The following is an 18,948-nucleotide window of genomic DNA, read 5'->3' on the forward strand; positions in this document are numbered from 1 at the left end:
TTGGTTTTTTAACTGCCCGTCGAAATCTTTCAAAAATAAGGGATATAAAAAAGTATCCTTACCCATTTCTCCTTTGAAGCTGAAATATCCTCAGCGGAAAACCTCTCCCTATATCATCGTGGAATTTTTATAAAAACCCATCGAAATATTTTTAGAGTTTTTTGGTAATTTGAAATATGCATCGCTCACTCAATAAAACTTGAAAAACTGTCCGCCATTTTTTCAGGTTATATCAGTTCTTACTTTATACATTAATTGTTATTATTATTTTAGTCACTAAAAGGCCGTATTTGTTGGACATACGTAAGATATTAAAATTATGGTAACATACAATATAAGTATGTTTCTTTTCTATCTAGCATATGGGTGTAGTACATAAACCGTAGGGTTATTATCATTTCGACTGACAATGTAACCAAGTTAAACTAAAATAGAGAAAATAAGGATTCAGTAAGTCCTGTCTAAAAGTTACACCAAGCGTAATTTAATTCATGCAAGATTTTTCGCCTTTGGCCTACAGCGAACGTGCATGGCTACAGTGCATCGCCTTATAGTTTATCGCGAAGTCGCGAATATGTTTGCAATTATAGTCTAAAATGTTATCGTTACACTTCGTAATCCAAATAAAAGTTATACATTCGTCGTTTTTATTGCATTCGGTGTCTGATTAATTGCGGGCGCGCAAGCGGAGCCCATCGCGATAAAACACGACAGCGAGAGCTTAACGACAACTGATCAAGTATCTTTTGACTTCGTCAGATGTACCGAAAAATGTTACTAATAATTCGTTGGTATTTTTTGCTATATGCTACCAAAAACTAATAACAATTGGAATTCTACCCGATCGGGATAGCTGTTTGAATGATAACGTGACAAACATGAAACCTTTTAATCTTATAAAATTAAATAAGATTTTCATATTGCATAAACTCAAAAGGATGTATAGTTGGTTATGTAAATCGATATAGGTATTCCATAAACTGGATCTCGACAAATTACCCACTAGGCTTCCTCGATATTTTTTTTATGATAAAGGAGCATACTTGTCTCATGTCTGCAACTGTTGATGCAAACAGATGCATAGGTAGGAAGTTGCAAGTATTATATACATATGTGTATTATTATGTAGTTATGGATAAACCATCAACACGTGTTACTTGGTTTATTTATTAATAGATAATATACATTGTAATAAATTATACATAATATAAACGAAGGGATCATCGACCCGATACATTTGATGTGCCATGCTTTGAAGACGTCGAGGCTCGAGCCAGAGGTGAACGACCGACCTCGTGATCGTGGTGCAAGGTAATAATTGTTACACGTGCACTTCTATTATTTTCATTAAATAATTATGAAAAATAAATGATTCTAATGGTACCAGTTCCTATATCAATGGGAAACTATATACTCGTTTTTGATGTGATTTAATAAAAGAACAAGGTCAGATTTGAATATTACTGGTTCGATTTCAAATACACGTTACTCATTGGTCATGTTGTTTTTTAGTGCATCATATAAAAATGTCGGTGATGTAATTCACCTAATTTTCAAAAGGATACACATAAAAAAACAAACATTAAGATCAACATGTGTAATTCGGTTTACGGAGCAATACCATAATTAAGCCATACAGGAGATCAAGAGCATTAGAAATTAGAATAAGTTTTAATAAAACATTAAAATACTGCTTTACCGACTGTGTTACTAAAATACAAGTATAATTGAGAATGTCGGTAAAGTCGTATTTAAAAATGTGTTAAATTAGTTCCAACTACTTTACGTAGATGGAGTTTTGATCGCTAGAAGACAAAAATTATAGTTTAATTGGTCACGAATTTGAGAGTGGTGTATATACACTAGGCATATTGGATTCGAATTATGATAGTGCGATTCCTCTATGTTGCCTTCTAGTCTTGTTAATATAAACATATTCTAACAGCCTTATAAAGTTAAACAAAAAAAAATGTAATAGTAAGCACCAGTTTGAGTAAGAACTGACAGTATAAATTTATTGAATTAAAAGACAACCAACCTTTTTACATCTAATTCATTCGAGAAATTTTATATCTGTTATTAATAAACATTTTTATTAATAACAGAAATACAAATTACATTTTTATTTTTTATATATAGATAATAAAGAAATTACCTACCAGTAATAATGTATATTCGGTGCTAACTTTGGGGGTTATTTTATTTAATCAAAAAGAAAAATAAAAATGAATAAACTATTTTGAACAATTCAAATAGTAAAGAAATTAATAAAAAAATTGATCTCCCCATAAGTGACATTAGTAAATTTTTGGTATGTTAAATAAAAATTATGCTCTCTGTGGTCTTACGCACGTCGCTCGACTCGCTCGCACAATGCAAAATGTCTATTGTCTAATAACACTTGACTAGTTCGACCAAAATGTTTTATATATTAAACTAAGAATTTAAGTGAAAATGTGGAATACAAAATACAGACATATAATTATAAAAGACGTTGTATATAAAGCTCAGGGCTTACGTTTGATAAGACCCAAACTCTGAAAAGGAAAATAAAAAAATAGATGTGTTTGTTTTGAGACTATTAACTCTAATTGTTTATTTGAAATAAAATCTCTAAATATTAGAATTCGTTTTATATTTTAGTTATACATCTTCAACGAAAATGGGCGGCGGAGATTTGGTAAATTATTTTTAAATTATAAGTACATATACAAAGTATCATACTATTAAAAATACATTTATAACATTGTGTCTTTTTTTAAGAACACCAAAAAAACATGGCACCCCAGTACAATGAAAAACCAAGAGCGGGTGTGGAAAGCCGAACAAGCAGCAGCAGAAGAAAAGAAACGAATAATAGAATTAGAACGCGAAAGAGCTCAAGAAAGAGACCGTGAGGAACTAAATGCTTTGGCCAAACAAAATGCCCATTCTAACTCTGAAGCTAATGATAATCGTTTGCGTTGGATGTATGATGTATGTATGTATAAATAAAAAGTTATATTCTGAATATTTTTAACTCTTTTACATAATAATATATTTTTAGAAACCAGATAAAAAAGTTCAGGATGAAGACTATTTGCTTGGTAAAGCAATCGATAGGAATTTCGATCAAGCTGGAAAATCAGAACAGAATGAAATACCAGCTGTATCTCGGCGAGTAGTCGGTTCTAGTATGATAACAGCAGCAGGGGATGTTCAGGTGGACCTTGCCCGTAAACTCAGAGAGGATCCATTGCTGTTGGTCAAAGAACGAGAAAGGGCAGCACGTGCTGCTCTGTTGAATAACCCTGTACAGAGACGTAAACTTACGGAGCTGTTGCGGAAGGAACAGGTAACTGTTATGAAATAACATTTTAAAGAATTTATGTGTTTTTGCAATTGATGATTTATACTTGATATTATTAGGGAAAGTCATTGAAGGCTAAAAAAGATATAAATATTTATTGAAATTTTTAAGAAACTTATGATAAATGATTTTATTAAATTCAATTTGATGCCCTAATAATATTTCTCAATTATTGAAAGGCTTGAATAGTATGATAACAAATAATTTTGTAAAAAATAGATTGCTTTTCTGTAAATAACCCCTAGCTGGAGAATGAAACACTTTTTGAGGAGAAGGCTTAGAGCTGTTTCTATCACCTGAGCATTAGATATATTGTAAACAAATTAATCATGTAGGCACCAATTATTTTTGGTTAATCATCACATATTCTGACCCCTAAGCTGAAATGCACTGGGCCATTTCAGCTGAAGGTGATTGAAAAATTAAATATCTATATATATAACACCAAATTCAAGCTAAGAGAACTGGCAATCAGAAACATATGTAATATTATATGAACCATTTTGACTCCCTCAAAAAATATTTTTTTTTGCCATTAAATGCTTAATTCATAGCAAAAAAATAGTTCAGCTTGCTTAGGAGGTTCATATAAAAGATAGTTTTAACAAAATTAATTAAGTTCTTGTGATTTTTTAAGTTATAATTTATTTAATGCATTGTGAAAAGTATCAGAATAAGTTTTTGGACTTGTGGACCCAATTGGACCTGAAAGTACATACTCAACTACATTTTCCAATAAAAGTCAAACCACTCAAGTAGTAATGTTCACACCCTTAATGTTACAATGTTTATTTACAAACTTAAATGCTGAACTTTAGAGGAAGTAGTGTAAGTAATAATTATTTGTGGGCATTCAATTATAAACTATTATAAATATAAGAGTAAAACTCCCGACACATGTACATAAATAGAAATACTACACAACTTCTATATATATTATTTTGTTTCTATTATATGATCTGTGGTAAAATATTAAATAAAATAGGTAATCAAATATAATATGAAGGTATTAATACTTATTTCTTTTTTCTTCTTCTAGTAATACCTTCTAATAATTTTTATTTATTTCAGGAGCAGAAAAATTTAATGAAAGGAGAAAAAAAGTCAAAGAAAAAAGATAACACCCTTGATAATTTATTAGCAGCTAAATTAAATGCTTTAGGCGGTGAGAAAGGAATGGACATTGCAAAGTTGCTTGAATCAGATGACAGTTCTTCAGATGAAGAAACCAAAAAGAAGAAAAAGAAAAAGAAGAAAAATAAAAAACAGAAATCCAAGAAGTGTCATGACGAAAGCGATGATGTGTTATCACAAAAGGGTAAAAAGTTACGAGAAAGCAAGAGCTACCATAGAAGTAGTGATAACAGTGATAAGGAGTGTAGTTCTAAACTCAAAAAGCGTCAGTATAGTTCTAGATATGAAAACAGTAATAAATCATCTTCATTAAAAAGAAAAAGCTCAGATGCTAGCAGTGACGAAGGTAATTCATTGAAAAGAAACAGAAAAGATTCCTCTCCTAAACGATACTGGGACACAGAAAAACAAAAGTTGTCGCATGAGTCTTCCGATGATAGAAAATATTTAAAGAAGGATTATAAAAAGTATGATTATGAGAACAAGCAAAGTAGAATTGGAGAAAAAGATCGTAGGGATAAGCAGGACAGCAAAAAAAGTGGCCTTAGTCAAGAAGAAAAAGCAGCAAGGTTAGCATCAATGATGGCTGCAGGGGCGGAGAGGGAAGTTCAGCGAGGACGCCGTGTGGCAGAGCAGCGAGCAGAAAATGCAGCGCCGGAGAAGTCAGTACCACGACATTCATCGCGTAACGAAGCGCGGGTCTTACCTGACTCTCTCGAAAGCCGGATTCATTCCAACAGACATTACATTCAACGTAACCAACGACACATGAACGAGCATTTTGCTAGAAGATAACCAAGGATTAAATCAAAAACTTTTTAATTTTTGTTTAATTTTTCAATCATCATACATTTTAGCACTATTTAATATAATATGACATAAATAAATGAATTCACAAATGCTATTTAATTAAGAGTAAACTAAAAATCAAAATCCTATACAATAAATTGATAGATATTAATTACTTAAATTTAATTCATCGCCTTGCGTCTAACATTTTTAGTTCAACATTTAGTTTGTACTTCTGGAAAGACATCGTATATTCAGTCGAGTGGTATCTTCTCTCTGACAATCTGTAAGAAAAAGGTTTACCATTTTTAACACAGTACATAATTGTTTTTAAAGATTTATTGAGAATTGGGGTTAAATAATTTTAAGTTCGAGAAATAATTCATTAATAGGAAGTGAAACGCAAATTGCAGCCAAGGTGACTTCTGTTTCGCCATGAAGTCGGGGGTACCTCTGCGCACATCCCGGCATATATAGGGTCAGTGTCCCAGGGCCCGCGCTCGGGCAGCGGCAGTGCGCGACGGCGCAGCTCTGCCACGAGTTCGCTCACATCCATGATGGGGATTGGGTCGAGTGCGCGCGCCATACCAGCCAGGTACTCCACGTAGTGCATCCTGTAAGAACATATTTCATAAACACACCTCAGTAAGGCCCCGTTTGTAGAGGCCGTCGAGTGAGCCGTAGGGCCGTGGTGGAGGGCGTAATGCGGCTCGACGTACTAGCGTTTCTAAGTCGTCCACTCCCAAGATCGGCAACGGGTCGACTTTTCGGCCTCGCACCAGTCGGCTCAAGTACTCCAAGTAATGGTTCCTGCAAAAACACGCCGCACTGACCACCGCCCGATTCCTTTTGCACCTCTAGTTTGCCGCAGTCGAGGAATAAAATTATTTGAAGGGCGAACGGGAAATACGGGTTTTTCATGTCTTTTTTTAATAATAATTGTACTATTCTAATGTCTATAACCAAGTATACTTACTTGCAAAGTCCTGCCTGTTTTGGTTGTACCTCACTGCCACAGGTGGTATCTACAAGCCCAGTGGGCGTTTCTCGTTGTAACTGTATGGGACATCGATTATTGCTACCCTCTGCTGCTTCCGTTTCATAGGTCACATTATTCATCTAAAATATGATAAATTTTCTCAAAAACTACACAATACTGTATTTTAAAATCTTTTTATAGCCTTTTAAGCTGAGATGGCCCAGTAGGAGGAAAGTGATTTTGCGAGTCTTGAAGACTATATTTTCATATGCTAAATTTATTAATTTTCATTTGAAGAATAAGACTGTGAGGATATTTGTGTAAGATGAAAATCTGTCACCGACGTATCTCGCATAGCCCCACTAAGCTCCAAACATTCCCCCACAAAGAAGAGCTTTAGTTCAACCTATGCCTTGAAAGTACTTGGGAAGGTTTTTTTTAAGAAAACACGCAAAAAGCGGCCAGGTGGCAATTATTACTTATAACGATATACATAGGTACTATACTTACTTGTAAAAGTGTTTGCAGTTCATGAGGTTCCTTATCGCGTAAATAAAAAAGGCAGTTGCGCGGATGGTGCGCATGCAAGCCTAGTCGAGCGCAGTACTCGCTGAGCCCACAACGCGCCCCCATCGTGAATGGCTTGCCGCATCCGTAGCAGAACTCATACTTGCATTGTGTACAAGTGAAATGCATACAGCCGCCTCTAAAAATTATCATTATTCGTTGATATCGATGACAAGATGGTCCTCCATAAAAGATATCCTCAAATTTACCTGGATAAGGAATATTTAAAGTGACATCTCGGGCATTCCAGTCCATTCTCTCGAAGATGTTGTTGAACCGCTGCTATTGATTTCTCGGGATCATTGTCTTCAAGCCATGCCGCATATTGCTCGCACGTTATACCGTCATGATTTACAGTCCACTATAAAATAATAATAAAGAAAAATTAAGCAGAGTTACCAAAGTATCCAGCAAAGACTATAAAAATTGCGTCGTTAAATAATATGAAAGCATATGGTGCTTAGTAAATGGATACCAGATGGATATGAAATATGAACATAATTATACTGGAAAAAAATATTAGGAAATGTTTAGTAATTAAGTAAGATCTTGCAAAATGTTGTCTATTCCACGTAACCACCACCGTAAAGTTACTTAAAATGATTTATAAGCTCAGATGCTATACAACTATTCGTTTTGAAGCGTAGTATGTTTTGAATAAGAGGCCAAAGAGTGTTAAGCTGTAGGCGGAAAGCCCCAAGAACCTTTGTAGTGTGCACGAAAACAGATTCTATTAGGCTGGTCGTTGCTATGTATCGGCCCTTAACGCAGTGTCTAATAGCATGACTGCAATATGGCTTTACTTTTAGCCAACGTGCACTAAACACGGGTCCAAGGAGTATCTTGAAGACGATTTCGTCCTTTATTCGTAATATATTTAATCTTCTATTTAAAGTAAATGAACATACCTGTTTTCTACAACTTGAGCAAGTAATGGATTTGCACTCAGGGCAGCGTAACTTCTTCTGTTTTGGATGTACGAAAAATCCGGAAGAGCATTCGACACACCATTTAAAATTAGGATCCTTTGCGAGAGTTCTATCACGTAACTGAAACAGTTTTACATGTTTAGCGGTTTGTTTGTGTATGTTGTGGGAAATATTGAAAGACTTTATTTGAGAGAACAATGTATATAGTGTATTGAAAAATGGCGGATATTGCTATGAGGAAGTTCTTCGTATAAGAATTTAGATATTAAAACTCAGAAGGCATATAAAAACTGATTAATATATTATTACCTTTCTTTGAAAAAGTTCATGTACTTCTATTTCCAACAATGTTTTTAGTAATATATCCATGTGCGCAAAGTAGTCAAGCCAATCGTCTTCCGAGAGGTTTTCCAATTCTGGTTCTTTACAATAGGGACAGACACAGTCTACAATACTGCGTTCCGTTATTTGTACTGTAAAGTAATGGCGAGCACATTCTCGACAACACCTGTGTGTGCAACGTAACATAGATACCATCTGCAAATTATATTTCAATATAAATCACATATAAGTTTTATGTTACACTTATTTATATCCTTGACTATTACCTCATGTTCCGGAAACTTGGAAGCACAAAGTTCACAGTCCTGGTGTAAGTATGCAAGAGCTGATTGAAGATCTGTACATTCTAAAGCAGCTAAAAGAGCAGCAGGAGGATCTGTTCCTTGTGAAATCAAGTCTACTGCAAGCTGCGCCTGTTCCCAAGTTTCTGTCGCGCCTTCTGCTAATAGCATTCGTGCTTGTCTCTACGGATAGCGAAGATTTATAAGAAAGATATCTTATTTTAAGATTACGTAATTTAATTAATAAAGACATTAATACCTCTGGTGAGCCTTCAGGTACTCGAACATTAGCTAAGTCAATTAATTGGCCCGAAATATGTCGCAGTGTTACCGGCTGTATTTGCGAAACAGGTGTTGGGGCAGATTCCTCCGCTTTGTTTAAATTAATTTGGAAATCTTGATCTTCTGGGTCACTTTCGGTCCATTCGTCTTCTGTACGACAAGTTTCTCGGAAAAATACATTCTTATCTTTTGATAAGCTTGCATCTTGATCTTGTATAGCTGGCTTTGTTGGAGGAGGAGGAGCTGGACTTTTTTTGGACATTGTAGAAGTTGAAGCTCTTACTTCTGGCGTTGCAGGTGTTTCCATATTATTTTTAACTACTTTGTTATTAAACAGTCTGGTTTGTAGTTGCTTAACATGCCCACTTTTGATGTCACCAAAATGACCTTTTGGAGGATTAGGAGCAGGATATTGCTTTAAGCTCGCTCTCCGAATAGGGACCTTTGATGCAATAAGTTTAGGTAAATTTTTATTTTCTATCTTTTGTTTATTACTTTGAATTGTTTTCACAAGTTTCGGTATATTTGATTTATTGGTCGTGGTTTGTGTCTTCATTTTAGAACTATCAATTGAGGAAGTTTTTATATTATTTTCTCTGTATACTTGCATGTGTGTATTGGACGGTTCGGGCTGAACAATATTTTCCTGATGTTTAGTATCATCTTGGTTATTATTAATAATTTCAACGCCCGTGATATCAGTAGTATGTTCATGTTGCCCATAAGCAAAAGAATTAATTTGACTGAAGTCTTTTTCATTTGAGTTATTAATGTTTGTGTTAATTGTTAAAGTATCCGTGGTCGATATATTATCGTTTGAAATTTCAAGATTCACTGGAACATTATTGTTCTCCCTTACTTCTAAATATTCATTAGTTATGTTATTTTGTATTACTTCTGTAGAAGGTTCTTCTACTGCTTCATATACTTGATCATTAAGATCTCGTTCTACAGAACTATTATCTTTTACTACTAAATTATCAAAAACTTCTAAAGATGCCGTAAAGAATTGAGGCACTCGATCAGTAATTACTATCTTTAAAGGTGAATCGGGTCTGAAATAAGAAAGGTTTATTTCTTGTTGGATATAAGCAGGATTAAATGTACTTTTTGTTTCAGATGCTATGCTACTATTATTAGAAGAACTTTTGAGTTGGTTTGAATCAGAATATGTTTCAGATGTAGTGTTTTCTTTTTTCTGTCTATCATTGTTAAGTTCTGCATATATTTCCTCAAACGAATTAACTGCAGCGAATAAATTGTTATTCATATCTTGATTACCCTGTCTATAATTTTCGTGTTTGTCGTTTGATTCATTGATTTCTATAGTTATCGTATGTTCTTCCTGCAAACTTCTTGCGATAGAATTTAATATTTCTATGTTTGTTTGCTTAAAATCTTCAAGTTCATTTTCGACATGATCCATAGCCTCTTCAAAATGTTCATTATCTTCTGAACTAGTCCTATGGATTGATGCCTGGTCTTCAAACTGATCATTAGGGTTTTCGTCGTCACTAGTTGATGTATCCTTTTCATCAGATGTCATGTCTTCTGTGCCCTCTTCGTCTGTTTCACTATAACTTGATTCTTTTTCAGACGATGAGTGTGAATCATTAGCGCTATCGTCGGCTTCACTTTGTGTATTACTTTTATCATTTATGGAATTAATATCGGAGTTAATTTCATTCTTCATTTGTTGAATTATTTTTTGCGTATTATCTACTATTTCATTAAGATTGATTGATTTATCTTCTTTGGTATCTTTTATATTTATTACAGGAGTATCTTGAATAATATCTTCGATTTTAGTTATAGTTTCGTGAGAATCATTATTCTCTCGAACATTGATTAATTCACTTATTGTATTTTTTTCTATTTGATTCAATTTTGTTTGTGATTCAAAGGTGTTTGGGGCTTTTGTCAAATTTTGATCTTTTGATAAATTTTCTGAGGTATTGTCATCGTTTTCTTGAGGACTTTGTGTTTTAATTTGTTCCAAAACATTGTTTGTTCCAGTAATATCTTTTTTTTTTAAACTTGGTAATGGGCTTAGTCTTGTTAATGCATTATATGCATCAATGAAATCATTTTCAGATTGAATAAAATCTGTTACATTAGGTTTATCTTGTTCAGTTGTTTTACTATGGTTAATATCGTTATTTTCAGAATACATGGAATGGTTGCCTAATATACTCTTCAAAAGTAATTTTTCATCCGCTAAAGGTATACCAGCTTTAATTAATAGACTTTTTAATTTTTCAGCTAGGTCTAGACTGCTGTCTTCGTTAATCATAGTTGTGTCCTCTTTTATTACAGGACTTTCAAATTCGTGATTAGTTTTGGTATTTATTTCTAATGGTAAGTACATCCAGTCATCATCTTGAAATTTGTTTGTAACTTCATATTCGTCTGAACTGTCTTCTGCTGAAATGTAAACGTGAATGTTATGATGACATTTTATGATGATATGGCGAGATTTATTATGCAAGGTTATTGGTTTTTGTTTTGCGTTTTTAGATTACCGCGAGTGCGGTGTAAGCGGCTGGAAAATGGAGAGGGTGGTGCCCCCTCATCGTCTGCTCCGGTTGGTGGACCCCATACGTGACCTCGTAATCTGCCTTCTTCACCAATAACCATTACCTGTGAGTGTTTTTTTTTGTTCAAGTATGTATATACATTGGCGTGAAAATACTTCAATAAAAAAGTTTATAGAAAATTACAAAAAAACAATGTATTTGAAAAAGCATAATACCTGCCGTCGAGATCTCTCTACACAATCGTTGACAGCAGGCCACATTGCCCCTCTATGTTTTGCCAACGACGCACGGGCTTCGAGTTCAGTGACATTAACACCTGGAGCAAGTCGGGCTGCGGCGGCGCGAACTCCCGCACATAGACTTGGCCACCGCTCGCTTAACCATGCTAGTGGTGCCACTGGATTTTGCGCTAAGGCGGCATGTACTTCTGCTGCACTAAATCCCAGTTTTTCAGCATCGGTCATTAAACGTGCCAATTCTAAGCCCCTTTCAGCTTCACCTCTCGATCCAGCTCCGACAAGTGCTTCCAGGGATATAGCACGGTTACTCGATAATGGTTCCGGAGAAGGAGCCTACAAAAAAAAACAAACATTACTATTTTGATAGTGAAAGAATAAGGTTCACCGATTATTTTAACAACAATCGTTTTGTACCTCGGATCCATATATGCTGGACCGTTGTCCTGGTCTCCGTCGGACGTCCAAATGAGACGCTCGGCGCGTGAGGCGACTGGCACGGCGCCGTTCGCTCTCACTCCAATCCGCGCTTGGACTGCTGTCACGAGGCTCTCGCCATTCCCATCTGCCGCCGCTAGTATGAACACTCCTTTCGCTTTCCTAAAATTGTAAATAGGACTTAACATTTACATATTGTATTAAATTTATAAATTAATTTTATAACACTAAATACTTCGTCTATTCAAAATTAATTGAATCTTATTGTGAATATAATTAGACTTATTGGAAAGACTTATTGGTCTGTACGTCCTTGATACTTTAGCCCATTATGATCCGGTTTTTATGTATGTGAAGCTTGTGTTTACTGTATGTATTTTTGAGTAATTGTAAGAAAAAAAATCACTGATGATTGTGGAATGAAGGTAACCCGGGGAAATTGTTATGTTGGATTACTTCATTTTCGGAAATTGTAAATTGACTTTAATGTCTCCAATTTTTTGTTAAATATATTATTTATCGAGGAACTGAGGATAGTCCCAAATAATTTTAAACAATAAAAATCTATCTTCTGGGATTTTCCGATCGAGCCGCACGTTTAAAAGGGGTCTGTCCATATTTTAAAAAAAGATTACTATTACTTTAAAAGAATACTATTTATCACCCCTAAAGGTTTAAAAACTTAATAATAAAATAATTAAGATAGATAAGTTTCCCCTGCCTCGCTTGGAATTCTGGAATATTTATATTTAATTAATTTAGCACTAAAAAATACAATGGTAATGTTTAAGCTATGGTAGCCGGTTTATACGTACCTTTAACTTAAAGTATTGTTCCAAATTGTTTAGGAGTTTTTTCGGTTTAATGGTCTTTTTAGAAGGTCCAAAAAAATAATTAATTATAAACTAACAAATTTAAATGGAATAGGGTATGTAGGGCTAAATTAACAAAATTTAATTAAAATGATCTTACTCGTGTATCGCTCGATAGGGAGAGTCTACTATGTGATCTTTCTCGTCGATTCTCTTCTCTCAAGCGTCGTCGCGGCCGAGATCTAGCTACTGATTGTGATCGCTCCCAATTATTTGGTACTTCATAAGTCTATAAAAAAAGAAAATAAAAAACTTATTATTTCTTCTATTACCAAAACGTTTTGAGATTTCTATCATTGTTTAATGCGAACCTAAGTTAAATAATTTTATTAAATGTACCTGAGTGGAAATACTCTGTGGAGGTGGAGAAGTTCCAGTATTAGTTCGGCTTGATCTGGATAAGGGTCGACTTTCAACATTTTCTCGAGGAGGTGAGTTTCCAACGGACTTTTTTTGAAAATTTATAGAGTTACTTTGGTAAGATGACATAGTACGTTTAGGACTATCACGTGGTGGAGAAGGACCGACAGAAATACTATGCAGCTTGGAGGATCCGTTTACAGGACTACCAATCCTTGAAGAAGATCTGAAGTTATTATTAGATGTTAGGTTTGAAGATTGATTTACGGTACTATTTTTCGATAAAGATGTTCTCTGTCCATCTAGTATTTCTTTCGGAGGAGATGGCCCTACTGCTATATCGTGACGAATCCGAGTTTGTTCTATACGTTCGTTGCTTTGTTCCCTTGTTGGAGTAGTTTTCAACACATTTGTGGATTTAGCCATAGATTTATCTTCCCTCGGTGGAGACGGTCCACATCCTGTAGACGTGCGTTCTTTAGTTGATCTAGTTTTTTTACTTTTATCATCTGAAATAAGCAGTATATGAGTGAAATATACTTAAAATTTCCGTATTTAATTTAAAATATGTAATTTAAAATATTAGTTGTACCTATTTTTGTTATATTCTTGTCAACTGCGTGACTAGAATGTATAGAGGGTGATCGTGAGGTTTTTTCAGCGACTTTTAGTCTCTCTACCCCGTTGTTAATAACGTCGGTTACAATTTTAGGTTTGATGGTTGGTGTTCGACAGCATACTGCACATACCCTTACGCCAGGCTCATTAACAAAGGTGCAGTGTTCACATTGCCAACTAGCAGCGGGTGGCGGTGGAGGCGGTCCTAAAGAGTTTTCTTCATCTTTATCTATTGTTTCTGGGTGATCGCTTTCTACCTCACTCTCAGAGTCGGCGTCACTCGAGGGTATAGGAGGGGACGGTGTTCTATGTTTAGATCTCCGTGATGTGCGTGATCGTAAGCTAAGCGCGGGTGAAGCTGCTCGAGAACCGGCCCGGGAAGCTGCACGTGAAACTCCGCGAGTATCCACTACAAATAATAATTATGTTGATTATTATTTACGTAATAGCAGCAGTTACACAATAAAATTAATTTAATTATTAAATATTAATAAATATTTAATAATGTATTTATCTTATTCGCTACTTACTTCTACGGTAGGGTTGTGGTGTTTGCGGTGTATGTGGATGTGGGTGAGGCGGTATGCGAGGGTTGTGTGCGATTGAATGTGGACTACAACAAGTCTGTGGCCATGGGCCAGCACCAGGTGCAGGGCTTGGTCCAATCCATTGATGATCTAAATTAGCACAACTTCCGTAACGCCAAGGATTAGTTGCGCAATGAGCGCAACCACTACAGCCGGTTGGACCTCCGCCCAACTCCATAACCGATGCTCCACGCCGTAAAGGGCGACCCCAGCTCTGTGTGGACAAGTTTTCTTGTACTTCCCATGGCTCTAGAGGAGGTTGCATCTATGAAAAATAATAATTGATTAATAAAATTAAAAAAATAACTCAAGCTCGATTTTATAGCAATTGTGTAGTTACAAAATTAGCATTACTCAAACCATATATTACTTATAACCTATTCTATAAAATATATCGTTGTTTGTTATCGAGTTGGGCAATGAAGGAAAATTTTGAGCAGATTACAGCCATTACTAGTAATTTACAGGCTTGTTACTTTACTTGAATATATTGTTACAATAGGTACCATATTTGGAGCGATATTAAATCCCTGAAGAGAACCACGTGGCCGGCCCCACGAAGAAAATTGTCCCATAGGCATACTTTGCTCTTGACTGGGAACAGTTGCATTTGCGTGATGGACGGCATTTGATAAATATGGCATGCTGCCCATATGTGGCATATTCGGTACTGCTGCCTGCGGTTGTTGAATATGCGCGCGTTGTGTGGAGAAGTGATTGGGATTAGTTATCGTTGACATTGGACTGTGCGCTCCCACGGTCGGATTAAGAGTAGCTCGACGTTGGTCTATAACGGGTGGTCGGGGACTAGCACTTGATCTCTCGCCGCTTATCTAAAAATATTAATTTTTACCTTTTAGAATAAAATTTTTCCTGTAAATTTTTATAAATGCAAATTTGGTGCGTATAAAACTACGCTCGTTTTATAGTTCATAAAACCTTACAAAACATACTATAAATATGAAAGTGCGTTTGTTGGTTGCACTTATTTTCTCACAGCACAGCGACTATACTTAGTCTTAGTTAGTTAGCATATTTAGAGTGAGATTAAAGACCCTAAAATTGTTCGGGAGAAAATGAAAAACTGATCTATAATAATGTTAACCATGGGACAGTGGAAACCAATTTGTTATAATGTTTTACCTTAATCTAATAAATTAAGTTCTTCAAACCAGATTTTACCATCCACATATACATATTTGTATAATATATTGTTTACTAACAAAATTTAGGTACCTTATGTCTTCGCGGCGGCGGCACGGGCGGAGCAGCTTTCGGTGGCAGCGGCGGTCTCTCATCGAGGAGTTGTGAATGCGAGAGGGCCTTTATAGATAAAAAAGCAGAATATAATGAAATGATAACATCCATAGGCAGATGACATTATAAAGATTTTCTAGTATAATCCTTGGGTATATGAGTATATGGTATCATTTGCTTGGTTAAGAAATAAATAATTTCAGTTATTCATACAAAGTGAACATGAGATGCCTATTAAGAAAGAATAGCACAAGGAGTCGCAATTATTTAAGAATCGTAATTAGGTATTTTCTTTGTGCCTATTGTTATTTACAAATACGTCACTTTGTATACATAACATTTTATCGCGGGCGTCTCGCCAATATTATGACGCGAGTATTTATTTAGGATCAATCGTCTCTATTAAGAGACATGAGTGTGCTAACTACGTGTAAGCTATGGATCTAAATTTAAAATTATAAAGCTAACGGTAATCTAACAACTAATGTATGGCATATGACAAAATTTGTAAAATTTTATCGGTTTAGTATGTAGCTGTCTTAAGCTTTTTATCGTTCTTTCTAGATCATTATGGTTAATATTAAATATATTATTATAGCCAGACAATGTAATAATAACACTGGCGTAGCTATCGTAGGGCAGGTGGTGCTGTGCACCAGGGCCCCGGAATTTAGGGGGCCCTCTAAACTAAACCTTAAGCATCTGAAGCTAGAAAAATACGACCCTGCCCACCACTTTTCTTATTTGTTAAAGAGGGGTGAGAAAGAGGGGGTGAGGGCCCAATTATTTTTCTATGCACTGGGGCCTTTCCTCACTTAGCTACGCCACTGAATAATAAATCCAATATATTTACTTGGCGTTGATGGTTCCTACGTTTCGGGTGCCTGTGGTACATGTCATCGCACGACGCGCACAGAGCCCGCCGGCCGCACTCCGTGCATCGGACGCGAGCCCCGCCTCCGCCGCACAAGCCACAGGAAGCACCCGCGTCTATCGGATGACCTGAAACATTGTTACTGTAACATTTATGGGTGCACTGATATTTATCTTTTAATATACGACCGATATTTGACCTCCGTGGTACGTAGTGTGTATTGACCACGGAGGTCTTCATGTATACGCTACTCTGAAATCCCGGGTTCGATTCCCGGCCGAGTCGATTTAGATAAAGTTAATTAGTTTTGTATTTCGTCTTGGGTCTGATGTTTTTCATAACACAAGTGCATTAGCTACTTACATTGGGATCAGAGTAATGTATGTTATGTTGTCCAATATTTATTTATACGTTGAACTTCCTGGCAATATCAGATTAATTGCAAAATGTGTTCGTTTACCTGTGGCTGGTCTTGGCGGAGGCGGCGGTGGAGGCTGTATTTTTGCATTGACATATTGATCAGCAGGGAACTCTACAACTTCGTAATCTGGTTCGGGTTTTGCCATAGGAGCTCGGGGTGCAATCGAACGGACTAACAAGGGAGTGCTCGGCATTGCCGAACGTGGATCCCGCCCTCGGTTTTTCAGCATCTATAAATATTTTGAAAAACATAATTTTACATATCTTAGATGGCGGATTTGGCACTACTATCATTATTGAGTGATCGAGTGTTTTTTTGTATACTAAAGAACAAATGAGTAAAACTAAATTGAAAATGTACATGAATGAAAGATATTTTAAAATATACAATAATGTATCGACATATTTTATGAGTCATACTTCACTAAAATGTGTGTCAGTATGCCAATGAACCAAAACTTTTATGTTCAACCACAAGCTTTACGCTCATGTCGACATCATATTTTGTTAAAATGTAGCGATGTCTACGGTATTTATGGTATATTCTTATCTAAATTCCGGTATTTTATTCCTAAATGACCGTTTCTCCATTCAGGGACGTGTTGTTCGTGCCTTTGGTCTATATTATCATTATTGGCTTTACGATTACGCTCATTATTTTATTATTATTTATTATTGCCTGTCTATTACGTATTGGATGTGCCTGTATGTTTTGATCAACATTATTATTTATATTAATAAAAGGGTTTATAAGACGAAGAAATATATCTTCGCTCGAATAATTTTCTAAAATTTTCAATATTTTATACTTCATTATGATCACATTTAGTGATATAATACAAACAAATATTTTAATGTTACTCGTTCAGAATTAACAGTGGTCTTTACTACATTAAAATAAAATATATAGATATATATTTTTAAATGGTATTCTAACTAGGTATTTTACTGTTAAGTGTTAACAGTTGAAAAATCCTTCGCTATATTGGTAGGTATATGGTTCTCAATCAAAATAAACTGCTCATTGTTCAAAAGTTCGCTAAAAGAAAACTATTTTAATTTAAAAGAAACGAACCTCTACTTAAATAAAAAGTTCTTTGTGTTTCAAAATAGTATTTTTGTCTCTGATACGTTTTTAAAAATGAATCAAAGTACAATAGAGACGTGTCGTTAAATACATTGACAAATAACGACAATGTCTGTCTTTTATAGCGAAGCTCTTTCAAAAGAGCGTAATTTATAGCTAACATTTTAAACAAAATACATGTTGTGCTTATACGACTAAAAAAAAGAAAGAAAATGTTAGCTTCACACTGTACACTAGGAAAATGACTTGATTAAAATGTCGGTTATATTATGGGATAGGTATTTTCATGTTTTTTTCTTGATTAATGTTTGAATACTTTTTACGTAACAATTTTTTACGTAAAAATGAAGTGCTTTTTTACCTTAAAAAATGTTACAACTAAAAATTAATATAAATGTGAGATGTAAATAGTTACTAATTGTGTCATTCGGCTTAATTTAAATCTCTTAAGTAAAATTTATAATAACATCGTTTTTTTTTAATTGGATATTTTCGTAGACTAGTGAAATATAATTTAATAATAGAATATAGTTCTCTGCAAACTAAACGGCAGCTGTGACCGGGATAGAGCGGGCGTTGCCGCATCGCAAGCGCTCGTCGACCCATTTATTCCGCCTCTCATATCCCAAAATATCGAAAGCATTTACATACTTATTGAATATATGCACTGCCTATTAAAAAGTACCTCGGCCATTATAAAATAGTAGGTAACACAACAATTATACCAATTTATAGATAAGTTCAGAATACTTGCCGTGATTAGAAAATCTCTCTAAACAACACTAAAATAAACAACACTGGGTAATGTGACAGTCGGATCTCCGCACAGCCTTGTTGATCATCATTACTCGATCGGTACTGCACTCGCGGTGGGTGTTGCACCCTGAGCGGCGTGGCCCCAGAAACTCGACTGGCGTCCCGCTAATGCCGGCGTCCGCTAATCTTGCGCCCTATCCGGATGAAATTGACAGCGCGAAGACGCGTGCGCCGCCTTCGCCTCTATTTCTGTC

The 18,948-nt window shown here is 35.4% G+C and overlaps 2 protein-coding genes across 3 annotated transcripts; one reads left to right on the forward strand and one right to left on the reverse strand.

The window, feature by feature from the left end:
- Positions 1-2,333: 2,333 nt before the first annotated feature.
- Positions 2,334-5,305, forward strand: LOC124530981 (pre-mRNA-splicing factor CWC25 homolog). Its single transcript, XM_047105354.1, has 4 exons — positions 2,334-2,680; positions 2,764-2,976; positions 3,047-3,334; positions 4,421-5,305. The coding sequence occupies exons 1-4, from the start codon at positions 2,663-2,665 to the stop codon at positions 5,276-5,278; spliced, it is 1,377 nt and encodes a 458-aa protein (XP_046961310.1). The 5' UTR covers positions 2,334-2,662; the 3' UTR covers positions 5,279-5,305.
- LOC124530979 (E3 ubiquitin-protein ligase lubel) lies at positions 5,296-18,903 on the reverse strand. 2 transcript variants are annotated; one of them, XM_047105353.1, is made up of 21 exons: positions 18,693-18,903; positions 16,892-17,081; positions 16,411-16,559; positions 15,537-15,623; positions 14,807-15,133; positions 14,244-14,565; positions 13,688-14,122; positions 13,075-13,604; positions 12,836-12,964; positions 11,843-12,025; positions 11,405-11,761; positions 11,175-11,292; positions 8,630-11,073; positions 8,356-8,553; positions 8,057-8,284; positions 7,727-7,867; positions 7,028-7,179; positions 6,762-6,957; positions 6,249-6,391; positions 5,914-6,082; positions 5,296-5,556 (listed from the first exon to the last, which is right to left on the reverse strand). In XM_047105353.1, exons 2-21 carry the CDS (start codon positions 17,079-17,081, stop codon positions 5,527-5,529), a joined length of 6,528 nt encoding a protein of 2,175 aa, XP_046961309.1. In that variant the 5' UTR covers positions 18,693-18,903; the 3' UTR covers positions 5,296-5,526. The 2 variants fall into 2 exon arrangements, with proteins under 2 accessions (XP_046961309.1, XP_046961308.1); XM_047105352.1 differs by having other exon boundaries at positions 8,630-11,076.
- Between the last annotated feature and the right edge of the window lie 45 nt (positions 18,904-18,948).

This window comes from Vanessa cardui, chromosome 7 (assembly GCF_905220365.1).
Source record: "Vanessa cardui chromosome 7, ilVanCard2.1, whole genome shotgun sequence".
Taxonomy (NCBI): domain Eukaryota; kingdom Metazoa; phylum Arthropoda; class Insecta; order Lepidoptera; family Nymphalidae; genus Vanessa; species Vanessa cardui.